General features: G+C 40.5%; 1 protein-coding gene across 7 annotated transcripts in view; it reads left to right on the top strand.

The window, feature by feature from the left end:
• stxbp5b (syntaxin binding protein 5b (tomosyn)) overlaps positions 1 to 21844 on the top strand; it is a 39021-nt gene that overhangs the window by 11001 nt on the left and 6176 nt on the right. Inside the window, exons 5-26 of one of the 7 annotated variants that reach the window (XM_081603263.1) lie at positions 744 to 878; positions 4123 to 4186; positions 4728 to 4811; positions 5664 to 5787; positions 5920 to 5998; positions 7272 to 7426; positions 7530 to 7602; positions 8843 to 8990; positions 9177 to 9244; positions 9354 to 9394; positions 10188 to 10408; positions 11352 to 11536; positions 11840 to 11965; positions 12988 to 13139; positions 15206 to 15268; positions 15359 to 15415; positions 15528 to 15575; positions 17903 to 17953; positions 18180 to 18308; positions 18925 to 19164; positions 21041 to 21398; positions 21569 to 21734. In XM_081603263.1, coding sequence (XP_081459389.1) covers positions 744 to 878; positions 4123 to 4186; positions 4728 to 4811; positions 5664 to 5787; positions 5920 to 5998; positions 7272 to 7426; positions 7530 to 7602; positions 8843 to 8990; positions 9177 to 9244; positions 9354 to 9394; positions 10188 to 10408; positions 11352 to 11536; positions 11840 to 11965; positions 12988 to 13139; positions 15206 to 15268; positions 15359 to 15415; positions 15528 to 15575; positions 17903 to 17953; positions 18180 to 18308; positions 18925 to 19164; positions 21041 to 21398; positions 21569 to 21734 — 2767 coding nt within the window. The remainder of the gene's footprint in view (positions 1 to 743; positions 879 to 4122; positions 4187 to 4727; positions 4812 to 5663; positions 5788 to 5919; positions 5999 to 7271; positions 7427 to 7529; positions 7603 to 8842; positions 8991 to 9176; positions 9245 to 9353; positions 9395 to 10187; positions 10409 to 11351; positions 11537 to 11839; positions 11966 to 12987; positions 13140 to 15205; positions 15269 to 15358; positions 15416 to 15527; positions 15576 to 17902; positions 17954 to 18179; positions 18309 to 18924; positions 19165 to 21040; positions 21399 to 21568; positions 21735 to 21844) is intronic. The other 6 variants (XM_081603264.1, XM_081603266.1, XM_081603265.1 and 3 more) reach the window with 6 other exon arrangements.

Here is a 21844-nt window from a genome sequence, read left to right as displayed (position 1 = left end):
TGATTATGTGCGTCATTTTCAGCTTTTTTGTAAGACCATGTTATGTCAAAAATATGACTTAAAACTTTGCAACTTTGCCATAACTTTAAAAAAAGAAGAAGAAAAATGTCAGGCCGCAACAATCACAAAAAAGCATCGTAACATCCTGGAGGGACTGACGAATGGTGAGTCTTTTATCTCTAGTAATTTGTATTTATTTGTTTAGCTTATGTTTAGACTTTTCATTGTGAACCTGAAGCTTTTTTCCCCCAAATGTTATATGGAAGCTGTTTCTAATAATGAAAAAGTAACATCTTGCTGTATTTTTACCACAGCTACCCAAGTTGGCAGCAATCCACCTAAAACACTATTTCTCATTGTTTTGCTGCATCTTTTAAAATTACCCTGGTTTTTGAAAGTCCCGTGAGACGTAAACGGAGACGGCAGGGGGGATGTGTGTTTAAAAACACGGCATCTGCACAATAAGTACATCCTATACCGTAAAAGTGATGTACGGCCCGGTGCGTCCTCCGCCCCGGTCGAGAAAAGACAGCAGTATTTATTCTGCTATTCCTCCCCACTGAGTTATAAATAGTACGGGTTCATTAGTGTGACACAGTGCAAGGCCTTTGTAATTAAATTCTAGTCATTCAACGCTCCTTCCAGTTGGACCAGCGTGATTAGGGACAAGCGGGGGCCTTTTGATGGCTCTGACTCATGGGATAATGAAAAGCCTGCTGCTGATGCATCCTGATCTCTTGCAGAATCACATACTGCCACCTGCCCTTCCAGAGCAAATGGCTGTACATCGGCTCAGAGCGAGGAAACATCCACATCGTCAACGTGGAGTCCTTCACCCTCTCAGGCTATGTCATCATGTGGAACAAAGCCATCGAATTGTGAGTCTGCACTCCAGAGCGTTCTTCTCTCTTCCTCACCCTTTTGTCCTATTTGCATATCACGCTGTTGCACCGGTGCAGCCGACACTCAACACAGGAAACTCCAAAATGCAGAGGAATGCGACTGGCTGAGAAGCCGCTGATATTGTGTCCCGTAGAGCTGATAAAGCCATAGCTCTGATCTAGTGTGGCCGCGGCACAGGGGTGGTGATTATGCCATGCCAGGACTTGTTGTGGAGACTCCTGGAGGTGTTTGCTGCCTGATTTGACAGAACATGACAGGAAGTGTCCTCTTGGTGACTCCAGTGACCTAATTCTGTGACCCAAACACACTGTGATGATCACAGGTTTATATCCTATCCTATCCTTTACCTTTTTTTTTTTTTTTTATAAAGTGACTTTTGACAACACACGGTTTCCTGTAGGACTTTTGTGACACGACGCTGCTGATTAAATACCAAAATCAAAATCAGGAAGCTTTCAAATTGTATCTGAAGCATTTACTGACGAAAGTAAAACTATGTTAAATAACTACACTACTGTTGAGATTAGGATCAATTTCACAGCCTTGAACTTAAAAATGCATTCAACTTAACCTTCCTTAGCTAACTTTCTTCCGCCTTTTCTCTCCCTCTACTTCGGACCGTCATCTCTAGTTTTGCTTCACTCCTGAGAGCAGCGCACAGTAGCCAGCATCGCAGACAGACATGCAGGAGCAGACTTTGTTGGTGTTTCAAACTAAAGTAAATTTTAATGTTTCATGTGGTGACTTTTATTTTGCCACCATCAGTTACACGGTGAGGAAACCCTGCAGTGTTTTGGTCAAATTTGATCTCGGTCTTGGGATAAATTTGCGATCGGAAACTTTTCTCGCGGCGCTGTTCCGTCGCCGTAAACATTGAACAGCAATGAAAATGTGTGCCGAAATGAAAACTTGGGCCGGTAGAAGCTCTTTTTAAGTAATTTTATTTTTCTCCCCCCGTAGTGTGCCCACAAGCGAGCTAAAAAAAAAATTTGATTTTTAGACTGTGACTGGCAGCCGAAATGAGTAGCAGACGCCGAGGTGTGTGTTTGAGTGCGAGGCTGCAGGTGAAATCCGATAAATTGCTGCTTTAGATCTCGAAGTTGAAAGTGTCAGAGCAAAGTGTGCCATCCGTGAAGGAAACAGCCACTGAAGATGGGAAATGATTTTTGCCTCGCCGCTTGTGAAAATGGAAAAGAGAAGATGTAGTGTGAAATGTGAAAGATAATTCACAGTCATTTCTTTGTAAAAGGCTTGTCAGATCGCTGACAGAAATGTCTCCTTCTGGGCTTTTTAGCTCCGTGGCTCACCTCTCTGTTCTTGTGCTGCTACTTATTAAGTGAAGGAGCCCTGCTAGTAAAATAATTACAAAGTTCTAACGTCTCTTCATGTTTTGGAAAAGTTGATCGTTATGACATGAATTTGCAATTTTTCCTCTTTGCACCATTGCATTTGACTTAGATTACCACTGTTAACTTATATTTAAAGAGTGGAGCTGTGAGTTTAAGTAAGTGGGGCCAATTTAAATATTCCTTAAGCTATGTGAGTAATTATGTCCATTGTTTTTTAAGATTGTGCTTTGACATGCCCTTTAAAGACACACAGAGTACGTTGTTCTTAGGAAATTTGTGATTTAATTTATTCAGTGATTTTTTTTTCTTTTTTTACTTTTCCATATTTGAATGTTCATTGCAAATGAACATTAGCATGTTTGAGAACTCCTACAGTCTCCTGTGGCAACCATTCAGCCGTGTAAAACGACAGGGTGGACTTAGCACCGCCTTCGACAATGAAGCTCCTCCTTCGGCCTGTAGTTTCCTCACAGAGCATCAATCAAATTTCTTTTATAAATTTTGCGTTTTTATAACAACAGTTATAAAAATGGCACTATGTAGCAGGAAAATACATAATACTTTCATTTAATTTAAAATACAATTTTGTGAACTTGTGCTATTGTACCTGTATGTACAGTTTAAGGATTTTTTTAAATGCATTATTTGCTTTGACTTGTTAAAAGATTGATATTTATTGCATTTTCTCATCAGATGAATGCCATCTAGCCTCTGTAGTTTATCAACTAAATCCAGCACTATTTAATTTTAGGCCTAATTTTAGCACATGAACACCACTTGTCTTATTCAGAACATTTATTTCAAAACAATTTCCTAAACTGGCAAAACATCCAGCATAATGTTTATCCCAGTGGAAATATAAATAAAAATGTGCAATATCTGTTTTTTCTTTCTTTCTTTTTTTCCCCCAATATCGTGCAGCTCTAATAAGTGACGGCAGAATCGCTGCTTGTGCAAAGACATAACTTTTCTGTGCAGCCGTCCAAACCCTGAAAACCAGAGGTGGGCGTCTCGTCGCCAGAGCCTTCAATCAGCAGCTATCTTAATGAATCCACAGCGGAGATTGCTTTTCACTTACAGAGAACTGAAGGCACAACAAGCCACAAACAGGCCGCATCCCTTCAAGCGTTTCATTAAAGAACCTTATTATCCATAAACACCAAAGCCTCTGGTTAATAACGGATTCTCATGCAAAGTCTGAAAAGTCACCTTTTTTATAGTCAAAGCTAAGAATCAATCGTGTTTCGAATGCGGTTCGGACTCATTTACGACGGCGTACAGACGCTTTCATCCAGGTGGTGTGTGCCGTCTGCGTGCTTTCATCGCGTCAGCTGCCTGTTTAAGCCGAATCCTCATTAGGCGGCGGCGGTGGCTGGAGTTCATCTTCTGGTCTTTCTCTTGTTTCCACTCACTGCGACATCTCTGTCTGTATTGACTCATCAGCAGCAATGAGATCATTAGCCACCGGAGCCAGACCACACTCAGAGGCAGCAACACGTTCTTCAGGCCAGATCTTCGCTTTCCTCCGTGCCCCTCACTCCGTTGCCTCGGTGATCCTGTCTCCACGCAGCATAATCTGCCACAGACCCCCGTACTCGCTCTATTTCTCTCTTGTGTGTCATGTCTCTTTCTGCAGTCCACTGGTGCTTTTTTTTTCTTACCAGGATATTTTGTTTTACCTTTGTGCGAGCCAGTCAGTGTAGCTCGTTATTATTTTTTTTCCTTCACCTAATTGCCTCATTATCTGAACTAGGCTTTTGAAAGCTGCCACAGTTTCTCTGTCAGTGTCGAGCTCTAAAATGTAAGATGCACATCATGTCTGACCATGCTTCAAAATGTCCTTAGATTGCGTGTTGCTGTTCTGTTGCAGATCCACCAAGACACACCCAGGGCCTGTTGTGCACATTAGTGATAACCCCATGGACGAGGGCAAGGTAACTTATAAATTAAAACACCCAACAATTTAAAAAGTGTGTCCAAATCTATTTTATCTTAATATCTATATGTGTATTCTGTATATGGATGATTATGTGTAGTTTTTCCATAATTTTCATTCATTTCTTAGTTATCGAATTGCATAAAACCACCTTTCTAGACATCAGAAGGCATCTGATTGATTTTTTGTTTTGTTTTTTGGCATACATGTTTTTGACTTGTTTTACTGTGTTTTACAGCAGTTGGGTCTTAAGTATGTTTTGTAAATAACCTGACATTGACGGTTTTTAGCGTGCTACATTTGCTGTAGCAATCCTAACAATCAGTTGTAAATCATAACATTTTTATTAAAACATTTTAAATGTTTTTTTTTTGTTTTTTTTGGACATTTTTCCTAAAACCGTTCTTTTTTCCCAATCAAATAATGCCATAATTTATTACTTTTCATGTCATAAAGTATGTCCTCAACTCTAATGATGCATTTGTGGAACGTCGGGGATGAAATCCGGTTTAATTTAGCTTTTTCTCATCTCATCCCAGCTTCTGATTGGATTTGAGTGTGGGGTCGTGGTGTTGTGGGATTTGAAGTCCAAGAAAGCTGACTACCGCTACAATTATGACGAGGTGAGGCATCTCCGTTCACATTCGCTCAGTTCTTGTGAGCGAACTAGTTCGGTCCGACGTGTTTGGACTTGTTTTGTTTCCGTCCGAACGACAGCTCCCAAATAGTTTGAGACACAAAACCTGACAGAGCTGCTTGTCGGTGGAATGACTAAGGGAAAAATAAATAACAAGATTGGAAATCATTGAGCAAACGGCACAGGAACTGATTACCTCCCTTTGTAATGACCAACAGGCTTTTACATCAACACACCTTGAAGTTTGTCAATATTTTGTCTCATAACTTCGACAAATCTCAATGTATTTTAATACATTTTGTGTAATAAACCAGCACAAAGACGTCTGTAATTGTGGCGGGAAAGGGAAAACATACTAGACTTTCAGGTTTCCAGTGTGCCGTGAATTTGTGTTTAGCCCCCTTTACTCTGACGCCCCTAAGTGAAATCTAGTTCAACCAATTTCCTGATTAACTAAGAGTTTACCTCTTAAGTAATTTCATTTCAGTCTAAATCCAGATGTTAGAGAGCATTAGTGAAAATCGTCATAAAGACATTATATTCTTGTTTTTATCACTGAGATAAATGGTTTTGAATATCAGTTTTCTGATTTTATTTTTATACAAAAAAGAAATCATGCACTTTTTGTGTTCCTCTAAAGCCACTTTTTTGTGGATGTAGTGTTATCAAATGTAGGAAATCTGGGAGTCTGCTTACTTTTGCAATGAACTGCTTGCAAGAAGATGCCAACCACCACTTATAAAAATGCAACAAACGCCTATAGAGAACCTAATTCTGACTTTCCATTTGGTGGAGCACAATGTTACACATCTTAACGATACGTCTCTGTGTCTCTCAGGCGATCCACTCAGTTGCTTGGCACCACGAGGGGAAACAGTTTGTCTGCAGCCACTCCGATGGCACTCTGACCACGTGGAATATACGCGCCCCAGCCAAGCCTGCCCAGATCATCACGCCACATGGTAGAAGCTGTCGCACACGCACGCATACACACGCACACACGCAGTCATGTTTTTACGCGCAGCGAGGCATGTTGTGTGTTGAGAGCGTTGATTCTTTAAAGTTCTGAAATTGCTCCTCCTGGCTTCTAACAGGAAAACAGCCTAAGGATGGAAAAAAGCCAGAACCGTGCAAGCCTATCCTAAAAGTGGAGTACAAAACTACAAGAGCTGGGTAAGTGTGATGGCAGAAAGCTCCCACCCTTCCTGTGTCTGCTTGCGCCTGGATCCATATCCTGTGTTCAGAGGCGCCTTTCCTGTTGTTCTGCATAAACCAAACATCAGTTTGGATGACGGCGTCCTTATTGTGGATGGAAAGCTGGAAAGGTGCCTATCGTCAGCTTTGGTGCTCTCAGAGGTTGTGTTTTGATTATGTAATGAATGATGTTTCGTTATGATTAGTTGTCACATGCTTTATGGTAGTCATGTCGTGATCTCTTTTATTGGAGAAGTGGTTTAGTAAAGCAGAAAGTCCAAGAATTCTGAAAAAGTCTTAAATTCATCCAACTGAAAATAAGGCCTTGAAATGTCTTAAAATCACGTATCTGACATTAAGGCCTTGAAATGTCTTAAAATCACGTATCTGACATTAACGCCTTAAAATGTCTAATTCACATATCTGAAATTAAGGCCTTTAAATGTCTTAAATTCATAAAAAATAAGTTGGCCTTAAATACATTAATCACATTTCTTAAATTTAATCATTTAATATTTTAATCTTGAATATTCTATGTAGTTTTTCTTTTTCTCAGGGGAACTGCTGAACTTTGAGTTCTGCAAAGACATCCTCACTATGTTTTGTGACTCAATGCTGTTGTGGCTACCAGTAACTAGCTGCTAATATGCTTGCTAGCTAGTTAGTTAGCTTTTTTTGTTTGTTTTACATCCATCATGGGTGTGTGCAAACTTGTCTCCAGTTGGCTGGATGATGTTCATCTTAGCCACTGGCTCACTTCTGTTCCCAATCCATGCGATTTATTTATTTGTGATTTTCTTTTGTGTTTTCTATCACATTGCAGGTCTTAATTTTCATTCATAATGGCCTTAAGAAGGTCTTTAAAAGTCTTAAGCTTAAATTGGTCAAGCATGCAAAAACGCTATAAAGAGGAAATGGACTCCAGTCCCGTGCATCACTTCCTTTCCATCAAGGTCAAAAAGTAAAAAAAAGAAAGAAAAAAAAAAGAAAACTTGAACATCCTCACAGAAAGTGATCTAGTTATCTCACTTTTTTCCTCAGGTATTTGAGGACAGGGATTAATTAGTTATGATTAAAAAGTAGGATTCTCCTAAAAAAGGGGGCCAGATACTCTCAGGAGAAGGTGCAACAGTAAACTTTGTCCCTCCTCACCCATTTACCACTGACACGACCTGGTCCTTTTAATATTTACAACAGTCCTACTGTAACTGAGCGAGCCGTAAAGTTCTTTGTGTGTTTTTGCCGTTACCAGGGACCCGTTCATGGTTCTGTCCGGAGGGCTGTCATACGACACAGTGGGGAGGAGAGCCTGTTTGACCGTGATGCACGGGAAGAGCACTGCCGTCCTGGAGATGGACTATCCCATTGTAGATTTCCTAACGCTCTGCGAAACTCCATATCCAAACGGTAAGTCGTGAAAGCTGTCTTCAGCAGACTTGCTTCATATCCATTAAAAGTCACACAACTTCAATCATTCATTTTCATATTTTCCTCTTTTCATTCTTGCCAGACTTTCAGGAGCCTTACGCTGTGGTGGTCCTCCTTGAGAAGGATTTAGTTGTAATAGATCTTGGACAAATTGGGTAATTATTTACCGTCTTTAAATGTAAAAAAAATAAATAAAAAAGTTGTTGTATTCTAGGAATGTGTTTGACTTCTCTCTGCAGGGTTTGATATAAGAACACAAGAGGCACGTTTCAAGTATCATTATGAGCTTTTGACTGTAACTAATGACTTATGTGTACTGTTGAATAAGTTCAACAAATAGTTTTTGCCTCAACAAGATTATGTCCATAAGTTGTTGCCAAAAGGAAAATAACTACAACACTACAGAGACATTGTTCTGTGATAAATTTCTCCCCTGGTAATCTGTTTTTAGTTGGTAAAATCAACGGAAACCCAATCATGTAATAATGCAAGAATGTAAAAATGACGAAAATGTTTCTGCTGTGGAAACGCACCTCTAATGCCTGGAGCTGCACAGGGGACAATGGGAATCGCTAATCCTTGACCAGTGATCAGTTTTAAAATAGAAAATTGTCTTTTTGGCTGCCATGGCAACAATAACCTGTGTGGACGCTGTCACTGGTTGAAGAAAACTTGAAATTAGCATAGCTCTTTTTAAAAATCAGTAAGGTATTATGTCAGAAGAAGTATGTATTCAAAGTTAAATTTCTTTACTATGACACGGTAAGGCTGCGAAAGAGTGAGAGAGAGCAAGACTTTGAGTAGCTAACAGCAAATTTGTTCTGATATTTTTAACTTTTAACCTCTGCCTGTCATTGAAAATTGCAGATTTAGTAGTGTTGGCAGCTCTTTGTACATCTCATATGCAGTTAAGCAATTGAATAATTCTCTTTGTAATACGCACAAAAAATTGCTGCCTTAGTAATGCTAACCCCGCTAACTGCTAAGACGCTAAAACCAGTTTAGAAAGTGCTGTCATTTAAAAAAAAAAAAATCCTAATCTGCTGTTTTACAGCAACTGCTCTCAAACAGCGACCCAAGTTGTCAAGGTTTTAAGAGAAATCAGAAATAGAAGATTTAACATTTAAAATAAGATCAAGCGAATTTCAACATCTGTCAGAAAACTTTGATTGGTGCATCTCTAACTTTCTCATTTAAAGATACTTCTAAGTTACAGTTGTGTTAAAAAAAGAGCAGGGATCAAATATAGAAATCATTGTTGGAATCTTTGACAAAGTTTAATTGTCAATAAACCCAAGCAGCATTAGATCACGCAAACTCTTAAACCACCTTGAAGCATGTAATGTTTTCCTTGAGTTATTTTCACACGTCAACAGTTCTCGTTTATTGTGACAGGTATCCGATATTCGAGAGCCCCTACCCTCTCTCCATCCACGAGTCACCGGTGACGTGTTGCGAGTATTTTGCCGACTGCCCCTCTGAACTCATCCCTGCACTTTACTCTGTCGGCAGCCGGCAAAAACGACAAGGCTACAGCAAGAAGGTGATTCACTCCTCTTTGTTAAACGGACCTGAAATTGTCTCTCCCGTTGTAACGTTTGGGTTCGGAGACACGGTGTCTAACGGGAAGGCAGCAAGAGAGGGAAATCTTGTGGCAGATACAGTAAATAATTTGGCCTGAGTCAGACGGGTAACGATCATAATTTAATCAGTTTTCTCCTTTTTACAGGAATGGCCCATTAGTGGTGGAAACTGGGGCCAAGGCACACAGACTTACCCAGAGATTATCGTCACAGGGTCTGTAATTATTGACCAAATTAAACAATCTGTCAGTGTTTGCCTTTCATTTCTGGAGTTGCAACTTACGTAGCATTACGTTTTTTTTCTCGGTTCTCTTCAAAAACAGGCATGCTGATGGGACGATCAAATTTTGGGATGCTTCTGCATGTAAGTGTTTCTTTTCTGATTGGTCATACACACATAGTCAAAAACAAACAAAAACTGACACCTGTTACTAGATTTTAATTCACAAATATAGCTGGAACAAATGGCTAGTCAAATCAAAGGTTGTCATTTAATGCTGTTTTTGCTTTATTTTAGCTTTTATTTTTAACCAAAAATGCAAGATGTGAAAATATTCACACGCTCTTTTAAGAAATCACCCGTAAAAGCTTTCCCACCGTTCCAACAAGTTTTCCAACCAGCTTTAAGTCTGGCACACGTACCGTGTTTTGACTTTGCAAAAGCTGAAAGGGAAAATGTAGACTCTGCGGTGGATAGATGAGTGGGGGGGAAAAAGTCCAACCTAAGTGCTGTGGCTTCACTCACTGTCAACCATTGCGGTGAAAAATAGTGTCTTGGAGGATTGGCACCCCCCCCCCGCCCCACACTCGCTTTTTTTTGTAAGTGACACGCCTTCAAAATTGAACTGCAACATAACAAAAGAGGAAACAAGATCTCCGAGAATCCATTTGAATCAGGGTTTGAAACCGGAGATTTTGTGGTAAAGTATGTTCCTAACTTCAGACTGAAATATTCCAGAGTCTGAGTAGAACAAACATGTTAGATTTCATGAAAAAGCCAGTTTTTTGTTTTTAAATGTATTGAGTAACAAAAACGTCACCAGAAATGGTTAGATTGAGGCCTTGTTCTGGTTCTTCTCAAGTGCATCATTAACTTCATGTTTCTTTTCCTGAAACTGTTGGTAGTTAGCTGTATTCCTCTCTCTCTGTTTTCAAAGTAATGCTTCAAGTGCTGTACAAGCTGAAGACTGCCAAGGTGTTCGAGAGGGCTCGGGGTAAGGAGGAGAAGCCGAGCACAGACATCGTGGACGAAGACCCGTTTGCCATCCAGACCTTGTTCTGGTGTCCGGAGAGCAGGATGCTGTGCGTGGCCGGAGTTTCTGCTCACGTCATCATCTACAGGTTCAGCAAACAGGAAGTCACCACTGAAGTTGTTCAGGTAAATACATGAGAACCAATCCTTTTATCACTACTTTCCATTTCTGGCTTGCAGTGGCTCCTGTACTGAGGATGCTCAGGTTTTATAGATACTTGGGATGCAAATAATTAATAAACTTATGATTAACTATTGATTTAATTGTTTATTAGATTAAAATTAGTTCCCATTGATTAACTGATGTCCGCCAGTTTGGCCGCTGCCCAGCAGAGGAAGCTGTTGTTCATCCTTAAGCGGAGCAAGTTGATACAGAAACAAAGATGGCGGGGCCATACCAGAAAGAGAAACGGTCTGGTGTGGGATAAAAAATGGATTTTATGTGGTTCTGTTTCGAAATATGAACAATTGTTTGTCTTCTACAAAGGCGAGGATGTGATGGAAAGGTGGAGAGCGTAACAGAAAGAATTGCAACATGATAGAAAAACATGATGCCAATAAGACCGGTTGATTTTTGAGGTTCTGTCATGAACTACATGGAGCAGAGTTTTAACATTCCTTCAAGAGAAACCACAGACGATACTTCTGTATGAACATCTCTCTGTTCGTGTTTGCCATATTTTATTCTTTTTACATTTTATTTTTCTACTTGGCAACCTTAGAGGTTCCTATTTTATTATGTATTATAAATATGTCTAAGTTCAATAGACATTTTCTGCTTATTCAGTCACTACGTAACAGAGTCTACACAAAATTCTGTTAAAATCTAAAGATTTTTTTCTTTTAAATTCAGCATTAAATTTTTTTACCTTATTCATAAAAGAGGAAATATGGGTTTTCAAGAAAATGGCTGTCAGTCGATCGATGACTTGCATCCCTAATACGTGAAGTTACTTTTAATTTGTGTGCTTGTTTAAATTTTCTTGCGGTTTATGAAAATCATCTTCTCTAATCCTGCAAATAAGAGGATGTTTTTGATACAAGCTCTCCTCTTCTGTCTCGCGTTCAGCTGCTGGAGGTTCGGATGCAGTGCGAGTTCAGCGAGGTCGACTCCCCGGATCCGGGGGGAGAGCAGACCCCCACCCTGCCGACCCCCGCAGCTCCCTCCAGCCCTCAGGAGGCCGAGCCCCCGAACCAGCTCACTGCAGGCGTCAACTCCTCCGAAGGAGCCAGGGACAACATACCATGCCTTCAGTATGCACAGTTTTTTGTTTTTTCTTACTACATGGTTGATGTCTTTGCTGCTTTAAAAAAAAAAGGCATCAACAAACTCATAAAAGGCGATGCAGTCATCAGATGACTCCCTCTGGAGGTCAACGGTGAAATGATCCCGTCTATAAAGAAATATTAGAAATAGTAAAGACGCCTCGACGGTAAAAGACGGGGAGTGGAATGAGGAGATTTAGTCGTGAGCGTGGCCTAACCCTGTGGGGGAGAAGAAGAGATGGTGGTGTAAAGTGCAGCCTGCTGTCTCATCCCGCTGTGTGTTTGATGCAGGGTGAGGAGCTCCCCGCTGAAGCAGTCTCCGGGCTACCAGGTGGAGCTGGTGGTCCAGCTGGTGTGGGTGAGCGGGGAGCCGCCTCAGCAGATCACCAGCCTGGCAGTCAACTCCTCCTTCGGCCTGTGAGTGTTCACACATCACGTCTCTGCACACAGTTCCTGTGTACTTCCTGCTCAAGTATGGGATATATCCTGAATAAAATACAGAACAGAACCAGAAGACCTGAGTGATCTGGAAGGTTGATACAGCAGCAGCAAATCTTTAGTGTATTGTAGCACTAAGCCTTTCAGCGATTTATAAACTAACTACAGTATTAAAGTCTTATTCTCTGAGCTACAGGGAACCAGTGCAAAATAAGCCACACCCACTAACTTAACAGAAGAAGTTACACATATGTAGGTCACACGCAGGTGTCCATGTTGTAACATAATACGTATTCACAGAAAGATATATATGTATATGTATATATTTTTTTCACTTTTAATGAAATGGGTACCAGTAATATACAAATGCATACTGCAAATGCTTTTTCCAAACAGTGCCTTTAACACAGCTGCTTAAAAACAGAAGTCATTGATTGCCATCTTCATTTTCCTCCTGCGCACCAAAACCACTGAAGTCGTCTTCGTCTGTGTTGAAATTAAACTGCCATGCACACCTCAGTTTGTTTTTATTTATGTAGCGCTGCACAACACAAGTCATCTTGAGGCACTTTACAAGAAAAGATGATGTCAATTAAATCACTAACATTCAAATACCAATCAGTACAGTGAGTTCAGTTAATTATTTAAAGTAGTGTGAAAAGCTTCTGTTTTATGAAATGTAGGATTGCATCAATTCATCTGAAACTAAGGAAACGTCGCGGTTCAGAGTTGCATTTGTTTAGCAGTAAGTGGAACATTAAACCACGTGTTTGATGCGTTTTTGCCCAATTATTTTGATTATGGGATTTGACAAAATGTTTATTGCTTGTTTCATAATTGGTGAGGATTTTCAGATGTAAAACACAGAACTGCCTTGTTGCTGTGATGTGTTATAAATAAACGTATGCCTTAAAATCCACTGAAGTCGATGAGATGACAAAATGGGAGAGGTTGGAGGCTCGCCTGACCCCCCCGGTCCTCTGCCTCTCTCCGCTTCTCAGCGTGGTGTTCGGGAACAGCAACGGCCTGGCGGTGGTGGACTACGTCCAGAAGACCCTGCTGCTCAACCTCGGCACCTCGGAGCTGTACAGCCCGTCAGACCCCTGCCAGAGGCAGCCCCGCTCCCCGCGGAAACCACGCCAGCCTTCTGGAGGTGAGGCAGCGCTCCCACCGGTTAACACCTCTGTCTCGTTTCTCTCCCGCTCTGTGCGCCTCGCTAAGTACCGCAGCACAACCGCTCCCAGAGCAGCGGCCCTGATGTCTCTCTGTAAACCTAGACTTGATCAGGCAGCTTGAGGTGGAGTTGGACGGGCGGAGCTGATGGTTGGCAGCTGCCCTGACTTCACACCATGAGCACGACCCCCTGCAGTAGCTTCTCTCGCTCAACAGGGGGCATCACTTACAGGTTCTCCATCTGTTTAGGACAATGCAAAGACAACAGAGCGGGTGCATGTCAGTAACGCTGCATCATAACCAAAATTACCTTTTGATTTCTTTATGTAATAAAAATGTTATATAAGCTTTTCTTATGTCCCTGTTAAAAATCTTGATGTCTGTCTACATTCAAGATGTAGATTCAAGATTTTCTCTCGGAATAAAAAACAAACCTAATTCCAAACGCAGTAGTATGGAGGAGCAGATACAGATTTCTGTTGCCAAACAGAGCGACTGCTCTCCATTCAGCCTTCATGTTATCTGGTGAAAATCAAACTCTCACGCATGGCTTAAGATACGGTTTCATTTTAAATAGCTCCTCGCGTTCCAGCACCTTCTCTGAATTTAAAATACATTAAAAAAAATTTTTGTTTTTGCTCTGTTAAAATTTCCTCACCAAAGAGGGTTTTTGTTACTGCAGCCTTGTAGTGTTCATGTGTGCTGAAAAACAAAAAAAACACCAGTTCAGTCACCACCTGATTTTTCTTAGGCCTTGTCCACATATAGCCAGATATCTGGGAAAACAAAGACATTTTTATGCATTTTGGCCTTTTATCCACATCAAAACTTTGTTTTATATAACTAAAAATGATTATTTGGAGAAACTCTGACCAAAGCAAAGATTTTCAAAAAATTTTCTTTGTGGGGGAAAACAGAAATTTAGGGTCCAGTGAACTTACAGCCTGCGACAAATAATGCACCAACATATTCACATACTTGCTGTGAGGTGATTCACAATTATTAACTTTATGTTCTAACACACTATTTAAAAAGAGTTCAGCCAATATACCTTTCTCCAAATAAGAACCTCCTGGTGCCATGTTTAGCTCCTAACAAGTCATGACTGTTTTGAAGCAATCTGATTGGTTTACGTAGGTTTTAGCTTTGCGCTACACTGCCCCCTATAGGTTTGGCATGTTTAAAACGGCACTCAGTATCGTGTGGGTTCATGTGGATGAAAACCTTTCTGACACAGATCCTGTTTGTGCGATATTGTTTTCTGTGTGTGTGTAGAGCTATCGCATCTCAAATATTTAGCTAGTTACAGTTATAACAGTACAAAGCTACTTACTATTGTAGTAGTTCAATCTGATACCAGTGCATCCCTTTTATTCTATTCAGAGATTAATTCAGCAGCAGGCCTCAGAGAATTTGTGCTATTTTTTTTTTTATTTACACTTCTAATTTTCACTCATTTTTTTGTTCTGTCTCAATGGTTTTCACTGTTTTTGTTGGTCTCTTTGTGTGATTTTTGAGAAAGACATTCCAACTGCTTCGTCTCACATGTCCAGACTTTCTAACTTGTATTCTCAGTCTGTGAAAAAACTGCGCTCCTCTCACTTCCGTAAGTCCCATTGTGTCAGATTTTTTTTAGTTATTTTTTTATCCCCTTCCCACACGATTGTTTTGCCCTTGGAAGCTTTCCCTCTCCCTCGTTAAGATACACTCCCTGGTTTTGATTCAGAGCGGCCGCTTCAGATCTCCAAAACTCATGATTTGAGTTCTTAGCAGTGAAATCAGGGGGGAGGAGTTTTCTTAGGCTTAAAGGTCATTTAACCAAAATCAGGTCGTGTATCTTTAAACCTAGCTTTCAGTGTTAGTAGACAAACAATACCGACCTGGTTAAATTATTAGCATTTGGTCCATATTTGGTGTATTGTCCTAGTTGCCATCCTTGCAGCTTTTCTAATAGTTGACCCCTCCTATCAGACGTAGGATTGTTTGGGCATTTCTAAGGAGTAAATTGGGCTAATATTTTTTTTTTCCCAATCAATATTTCTGCAGGATTTTGTGACTCCAACGACGGGTCTAACAACTCAGAGGACCGATGCAAATCACCCACGTCAGGTAAGCCACTTAGCTAAAAAAAAACAAAAAGTTTTTTTTTTTTTTTTTTAAAGAAGCATTTTTCCCCAAATGCTCCCATCTATCACCCAGGATCTACCTCACCCTGCAATTCAGACGATGAACGAAAACAGAACTTCATAGAGAAGGGTACCGTATCTTTCAGTGCATGCGCCCTCTTAACTCCAGCAAATCATAAATGGCTGAAGACGTCTGATTTGTCCTTTTTCCAAACCCCCTCCCCCCAAAACCTCATTTCCAGTGAAGTTAAAAAGCAGACGCTTTTCCAAGACGGTTGCCAATGACTTTGGTACTGTATCTTTCACGTGCATTCTTCCTTCACTCACCGTTTCTCTCTCCATGAATGACAGCGCTCTAACCAAACTGTGCCTTGACCCTCTGCCGGTCTGTGCCTAACGTGCCAATGAAAGACAGATTTTCAGTGGAGACGTGGATTTTTTTTATTTACTGATCACAAAAAAAAAATAATCCTGTTGCTTCTATTGATTGCATGACAGGGTGCCTTTCAGATTTCAGCCTTTCTTTCAGATTTCCTATTCAAATTCTCTTCACGCTCTACGGATTATTGCTTGGGGATGTGATATCTGACGCTTTTTACTTCTCGTCCCCGAAAGAAAGCCGTAGAAAATCTGCCTCAATATTTGTGTCACTAACCTCTTGGATTTTGAGTTCTCTTCGATCGTCGATGCTCGCTGTATTTCTTTCCCTTTCCAGGGTTTCGATTCAGTGTGATCTTTTGGCTATCCGCTCATTTCTTTTTTTCTTTTTTTTTTCCCCTTTCCACCTACTCTCTGTGCATAACAATGTTCAGTGAATTATAATTATCTTATTTCTCAACTGCTTCTTGCTTCGTTTGACAGTGCCGGCTCCTTTGCAATGCTTTTCTGCTTCGTCTGCATTCTGATGGCGGTTCTGAGGGTGGTTGTGGACTAAGGCAACTTTTGGGGGATTCATTTTTGGGAATGGCAGCACTCCTGGTAGCAGAAAATAAAAATCTGTTGTCTTTTTTTTGGGGGGGGATATAAACACATTTTTGGTTTATATTCAGTCTTGTTATAATCAAGACAATATGGCTTAAGCTGTATGCACTGTTAGGATAAGAGTTAGAATAAAAACTTATTTAGGCTTCATGAAAAACCAACCTGATGCGGTGCATAATTGTGATTTAGGAAGTAAAAATATGGTTTTACAAATGTTGTTTTCAAAAGAAATCTAAACATTGTGGCGTCTTTTTGCAGCCGTGCGCCTTCAGATATCACCAGGTAGCAAATTGAGTCCACATGCGTAGAAGAAGAAGATTGTAAAACGAGATCACATCTAGGTCTGTCACAATAAGTGATAAATCAATTAATCGCACAATAAATTAAAGCAAACTCAATAATTTCCATTTGCATTTATTGTTTTTCTCTTTACTCCATCTCTTTCTACCAGAAACTCGGCCCTACATTGTTGGGTTTTTTTTTGAAGAACAATTTCGTTTAAGAGACTTTATAAATTAATTTTGGTAACACTTTATTTGAAGAGGTGTGTATAATACTGACATAAGACTGTCATAAACGTGACATAACATCTGTTATGAACATGAAGGAGTCTTTATGAATGTTTGACAGTTGTCATGAAGTGTCATTCGGTAAAGAATGACTCTTTTAATGGGAAGGTGCACTAAAAGCTGCATTAAAAGTCCATTAAGAGTGTAAACTTTGCATTATTCAGTAAATAATGACACATTTAATGCAAAATTCCTTTAAAATTTGCATGAAAAGTAAATAAAAAATGTCAGCTTTGCATTAAAAGCATATGTACCGAATGACACTTCATGACAACTGTCATAAACATTCATAAAGACTCCTTCATGCTCGTAACAGGTGTTATGGCATGTTTATTACAGTGTCATGTCAGGCTTATGCACAGCTCTTGAAATAATGTGTTACCTTAATTTTTTATTTCTTTTGGGTATTTAAAATGTCTTCCAGTTCCTGTGTTAAATCTTTGTTAGACCTTAAAGTTTATCGATCTTTTACAATGTGTTCTTGCATTATTAAGCCATGACTATTATATGATCTCAAAGCAATATTATTGTTTATCGCAATAACTTCTTGGACGATTTATCTTCCAACAAAATTAGTTAGTTGCAACCTGTGAACGTTTCTCGGTTGAGTTCCTCTCATGAAAACCCGCCTCAGCACGGTGACTCGGGAGGAGCTGCAGAGATCCGTCTGTCAACAAGACAGCACTTAGTTGTGCACATCACAAATCTGAAAAAAGCTGACCAATTGTTGCCGCACTTTTCAGAATTTTAGATCCATGCATCCAGCTCCTTTTTCTTCCTGCAATTACGCACCATTTTATGTTGGTTCCATATAATCCCAGTTTGAAAATGTAAAATTTTGCGGCTGTTCAATGTGAAAAAGCCGACGGGTTCACAAGCGCCTCTTGGAGAACCGAGCCTCAACAGTTGTCCTACAGTTTGTACCAAGTGATCGTTTTCCTGAATGTTTGATGCTGTAGCTGTTGGACAAGTGCCTCTAGTTCCTGATCGCTGTGATTTATCTGAGCAGGTGCACAAAACGTCTCTCCTTTTAAAAATTAGGGGTATTTGTTTCTCCTTTTTTACAGCCAAGATGTCGCGGAAAATTAGCTCGTCTGGTGAGCAAAAGCTAGATCTGGGTAAGCCAACAAATGAACTGAACAATTTTGTTGTTTTAACTTCTTCCCCCCTTATTTTAACAGGCATTATAATTCTTTTGTTTTATATTAACTTTAAAGATGTAATATATATATATATATGTATATGTATGAGAGTATTGCAAAGTGTTTGTGTGACTTTAAAAGTGCTACTGTGTTTTGCACCGTAACTTGAGATGAACCCTGTGTGTGTCTGCCCCGGACACAGAGGATCGCTCCCACTGCTGGTCCCCTCGGTTGTTTAAACGGCCCTTTGGTAGTATGAAAAATGGCAAGCTGGCGGCCAGGATGACCCTGAAGTTGAATGTGCATAGAACTAAGTCAGACCCGCACCGATGTGAGTGGACCGGTCGCGGCCGGACTTTGGTCGGAGTGGGATAACTCATACTAATCCCCACAAACGAGGGCTTTTCATTGTGAAAATGGATAACACGTGACACTAATCCTCTCACGGTGATCGTGTCCTTTTTCTTTTCGAGGAAGTTCGTGTCGCTTGAGCGCACGTGGCGTCCAGAATCTTGCTTTTCCTGTTTCCAGTTTCTCCCTCAAGAAGAACTCGGGTGAAGGGCGATGTATTGGCTTTCCCCCTCGCTTGGTTTTTCAGTAACTTTTTTTTTTTTTTAAGAAGATGATCTAACATGTGCTTCGGTTGAAGCTTTTCACATTGAGATTGTCGGATTTTAAACCAACAAAAGCAAATTGGGACAAAAGAAACGCATCTCAATGTCCAAAAGCCCTCTGGTCTGTCCTTAACAAAGGGTTTGCTATGTGTTTTCTGCCTGTTAATTTATAAATGTGTCAGGAGGTGTGTTTTTACCGAACATCTAACCTGGTTTCCTTCTTGCTTGGTAACATGTGAACCAGCTTTCTCTTGCCGTCTAACTTGAATCACTTCCTGATTTTGTCTCCGTTTGGTTTTTCTTTTTTTGTTCATCCGCAAACCTGCCGTCTAGACGGGAAGGATAACGCATTCACCCGCTCGCGTAGCTCAAGCGTAACCAGCATAGACAGAGAGTCTCGAGAGGCCATCTCCTCCTTTTACTTCTGCGAGAGTTTCCCCAGGAAGTCGGACAGCCTGGCCAGTCCCTGTCTGCTGGTGGGGACCACGCAGGGCTCCGTGATGATGGTGGCCCTCGGCCTGCAGCCGGGTGGCGACCAGAAGCTCCAGCAGCCGCTCAGCTTTGCCTCCTGCGGTGAGAAACCCAACATGGGGCGCCACTCAAAAGTATTCATACCTCTTGAGCAAGGAAAAGCCTCATATCTTAATATGTTTCAATTAGGGCTGAAACGATTAATTGGGTTAATAGTGATTAATCAGTTCTTAAAATCATTGTCAACTAAATTAGTAATTGATTAATCGCTAACTGGAGTATACAGACTCAACAAAAAGCCATTTGCTGAAGGAACAATATATCCATAGCAGTAATTGAACTGAAGTTATACAGAAAATATATACATTTTTCATTTAAGATGAAAAAAAGGCCTGTCTGTAAATATGGCCTACCAAAAACTCTTTAAATGTCAACCTTTAAAGCTTCACCCAGTCAAAATCACTGTAAAATAAATCTCCTGTTAAGCACCTTTTGCTGTCTGACATGTTGAGGTTGAAGTATTTCTTTAGCTTCAGATGCTTCCTGTGCTTCAAATGATCAAGTGTTTATTTGTACACTGTTATTGCATTATAGGCACTATAATGTTCAAAATAGGAATTGATTTATTGCTTTATTTGCATCTTTAAATAAATGTCGATATTATATAAATAAGGCCTAAATGAAAAATTAGCAATGTGACAATTTTTCCATATGATTAATTGGTTAATTATCAGATTAGTTCATAGATTAATCAATAATTAATATAATTGTTGGTTCCAGTCCTAGATCAAATGGGATTTTAAGCGATTAGATCTGGGTAAGATAAAGTTGGTATGCGTTTGTGAAGCGTAAAGATCTCATCATTCCCAAACATTTCTACAAATAACAGAAAAAGTCCTAAATTCATGTGTCTAAAATTAAGGCTTTAAAATGTCTAAAATTATTATTAAAAAAAATAAATAAATCTGATTTGGCCTTAAATACATTAATTAGAGGTCTTAAATTTTGACATGGCAGGACCGTTTAATCTTATATATTCATATAGTTAGTATTTTTTTTGTGACTTTTTGGTTGGGAAAGAATTTGAGGCAGACTTCTTCGTTGCATCCTGTGACTACATCTAGCTAGCTCCTAATGTCCCCTAGCTAGCGTATGTTAGCAGCTAGTTAGAGGACAAACATCATCCAGCCAACTGACCATACTAGTTAGGTTAACTAGCTAGGGTATATAAATTTAATAGTAATATACCCTGGAGAGCTAGCCTGGGTGTATTATTTGTTCCTCAGTAGTTTTATATTTAAATATATACTGTTATTTTATATTCTCCTGGCTAGCTAGACGCTCATCTTTGCCACTGGCTCACTTTTTTTGCCAACCCGTAAGATGCCACATAAATTCAGTGTAAAAAAATCTTGGCACTACAAGGGTTAAGACTGCAGAGAGCCATATGTACTGTGAGAAGCACAAAGCTGCTCCCCAAAGCCACAAACAGACCCTAGAAATGTCACCGTTATGATCCCCTGGCGAGGCTAAAGCTCCCTGGAAAACGATCTGCGCCGCGGCTGCTAGAACTGATCCACTGAGCAGCATTTGGTGCGACACCAACTCTGAGGCTGAAGATTTAGTGGATTTTAAACACTGTGGTCGAACAGAAAGATCAATCTTACTTACTGAAGAATTTGATTTCAACAAAGTTGTTAGAGTGGAGGAAAATACATTTGGAGGGAACAAAATGAGAGCTGCAGATAGCAGCTATTGTCTTCAACTAAAGTGAGAATAGGATAAGATCTATAATTTATAGAAACTGCATATACATAAAATTTGTAATTTTCTTTTGTACATTTTGCTTTATAGGTCTTAAATGTTATTTTTAAAGGTCTTAAAACGTCTTACTTTTGAGCTGTTGAAACCTGCAGAAACCCTAAATCCTCTCTTGTAATGCTGTATTTTGTTTTATAATCCAAACTCGCATTTCCAGGCACTTTGGTCCAACTCAAAGGAGGCATCCTGACCATGGCGCTGCTGGATGCTGCTGGAACTCTGCTGCCCCCTTCCTGCGAAGCGTGGTATGACCCCAACGCCTCAGACGAAGAGAAAGAGAAGGTCCGGAGGCGCAGGCCGGCCACGCCTCCATCCTCACAGGAAGGCCAGGACTCCCAGTTTGCCGTGCTGTGTTCAGAGAAGCAGGCCAAGGTGGTGGCCATGCCGTCCCAAACCAGCATCTACAAACACAACATCACCGAGACCTCGTTTGTGCTGCGCGTTGACGTGGTGCAGATGGCCGGGGCCTACTGCATCGCCTGTTTCTGTGCCAACGGCCACATTATGACCCTGAGGTATGCACTGGTACTCTGCAGTTTCGATACCTCTGATCAAAACGCCTCACCTCTTTGACTTTCCTGCCAAAAGTGTTAATATGTGGTATCTGAACACAGCTAATGAAGTCGTTTGTAGAACTTGTAAAAGCACCACGTCCCTCTGACATCTTTCTGTGTGCTGGTTACAGCTTGCCCAGTCTGCGGCCTCTGCTGGACATCAACTACTTGCCACTGACAGATATGCGGATAGCCAGAACGTTTTGCTTCTCTAACTTGGGCCAGGCTCTGTACCTGACTTCCCCCACCGAGATCCAGAGGATCACCTACAGCCAGGAGACGTGCGACAACCTTCAGGTCAGGCAGCGAGGAAATCACCTCATAGGATTGCAATTTTTGACAAACAGCTGATTGACTTCTGTAGGGAGTTTTCATGAAGAGTGAGATCAGAAAGTCCTGTTCCTTTA

The sequence above is a fragment of the Poecilia reticulata genome, chromosome 22, assembly GCF_904066995.2.
Source record: "Poecilia reticulata chromosome 22, P_reticulata-male-v2, whole genome shotgun sequence".
Lineage (NCBI taxonomy): Eukaryota > Metazoa > Chordata > Actinopteri > Cyprinodontiformes > Poeciliidae > Poecilia > Poecilia reticulata.
This window is presented reverse-complemented; position numbering and strand designations above follow the sequence as displayed.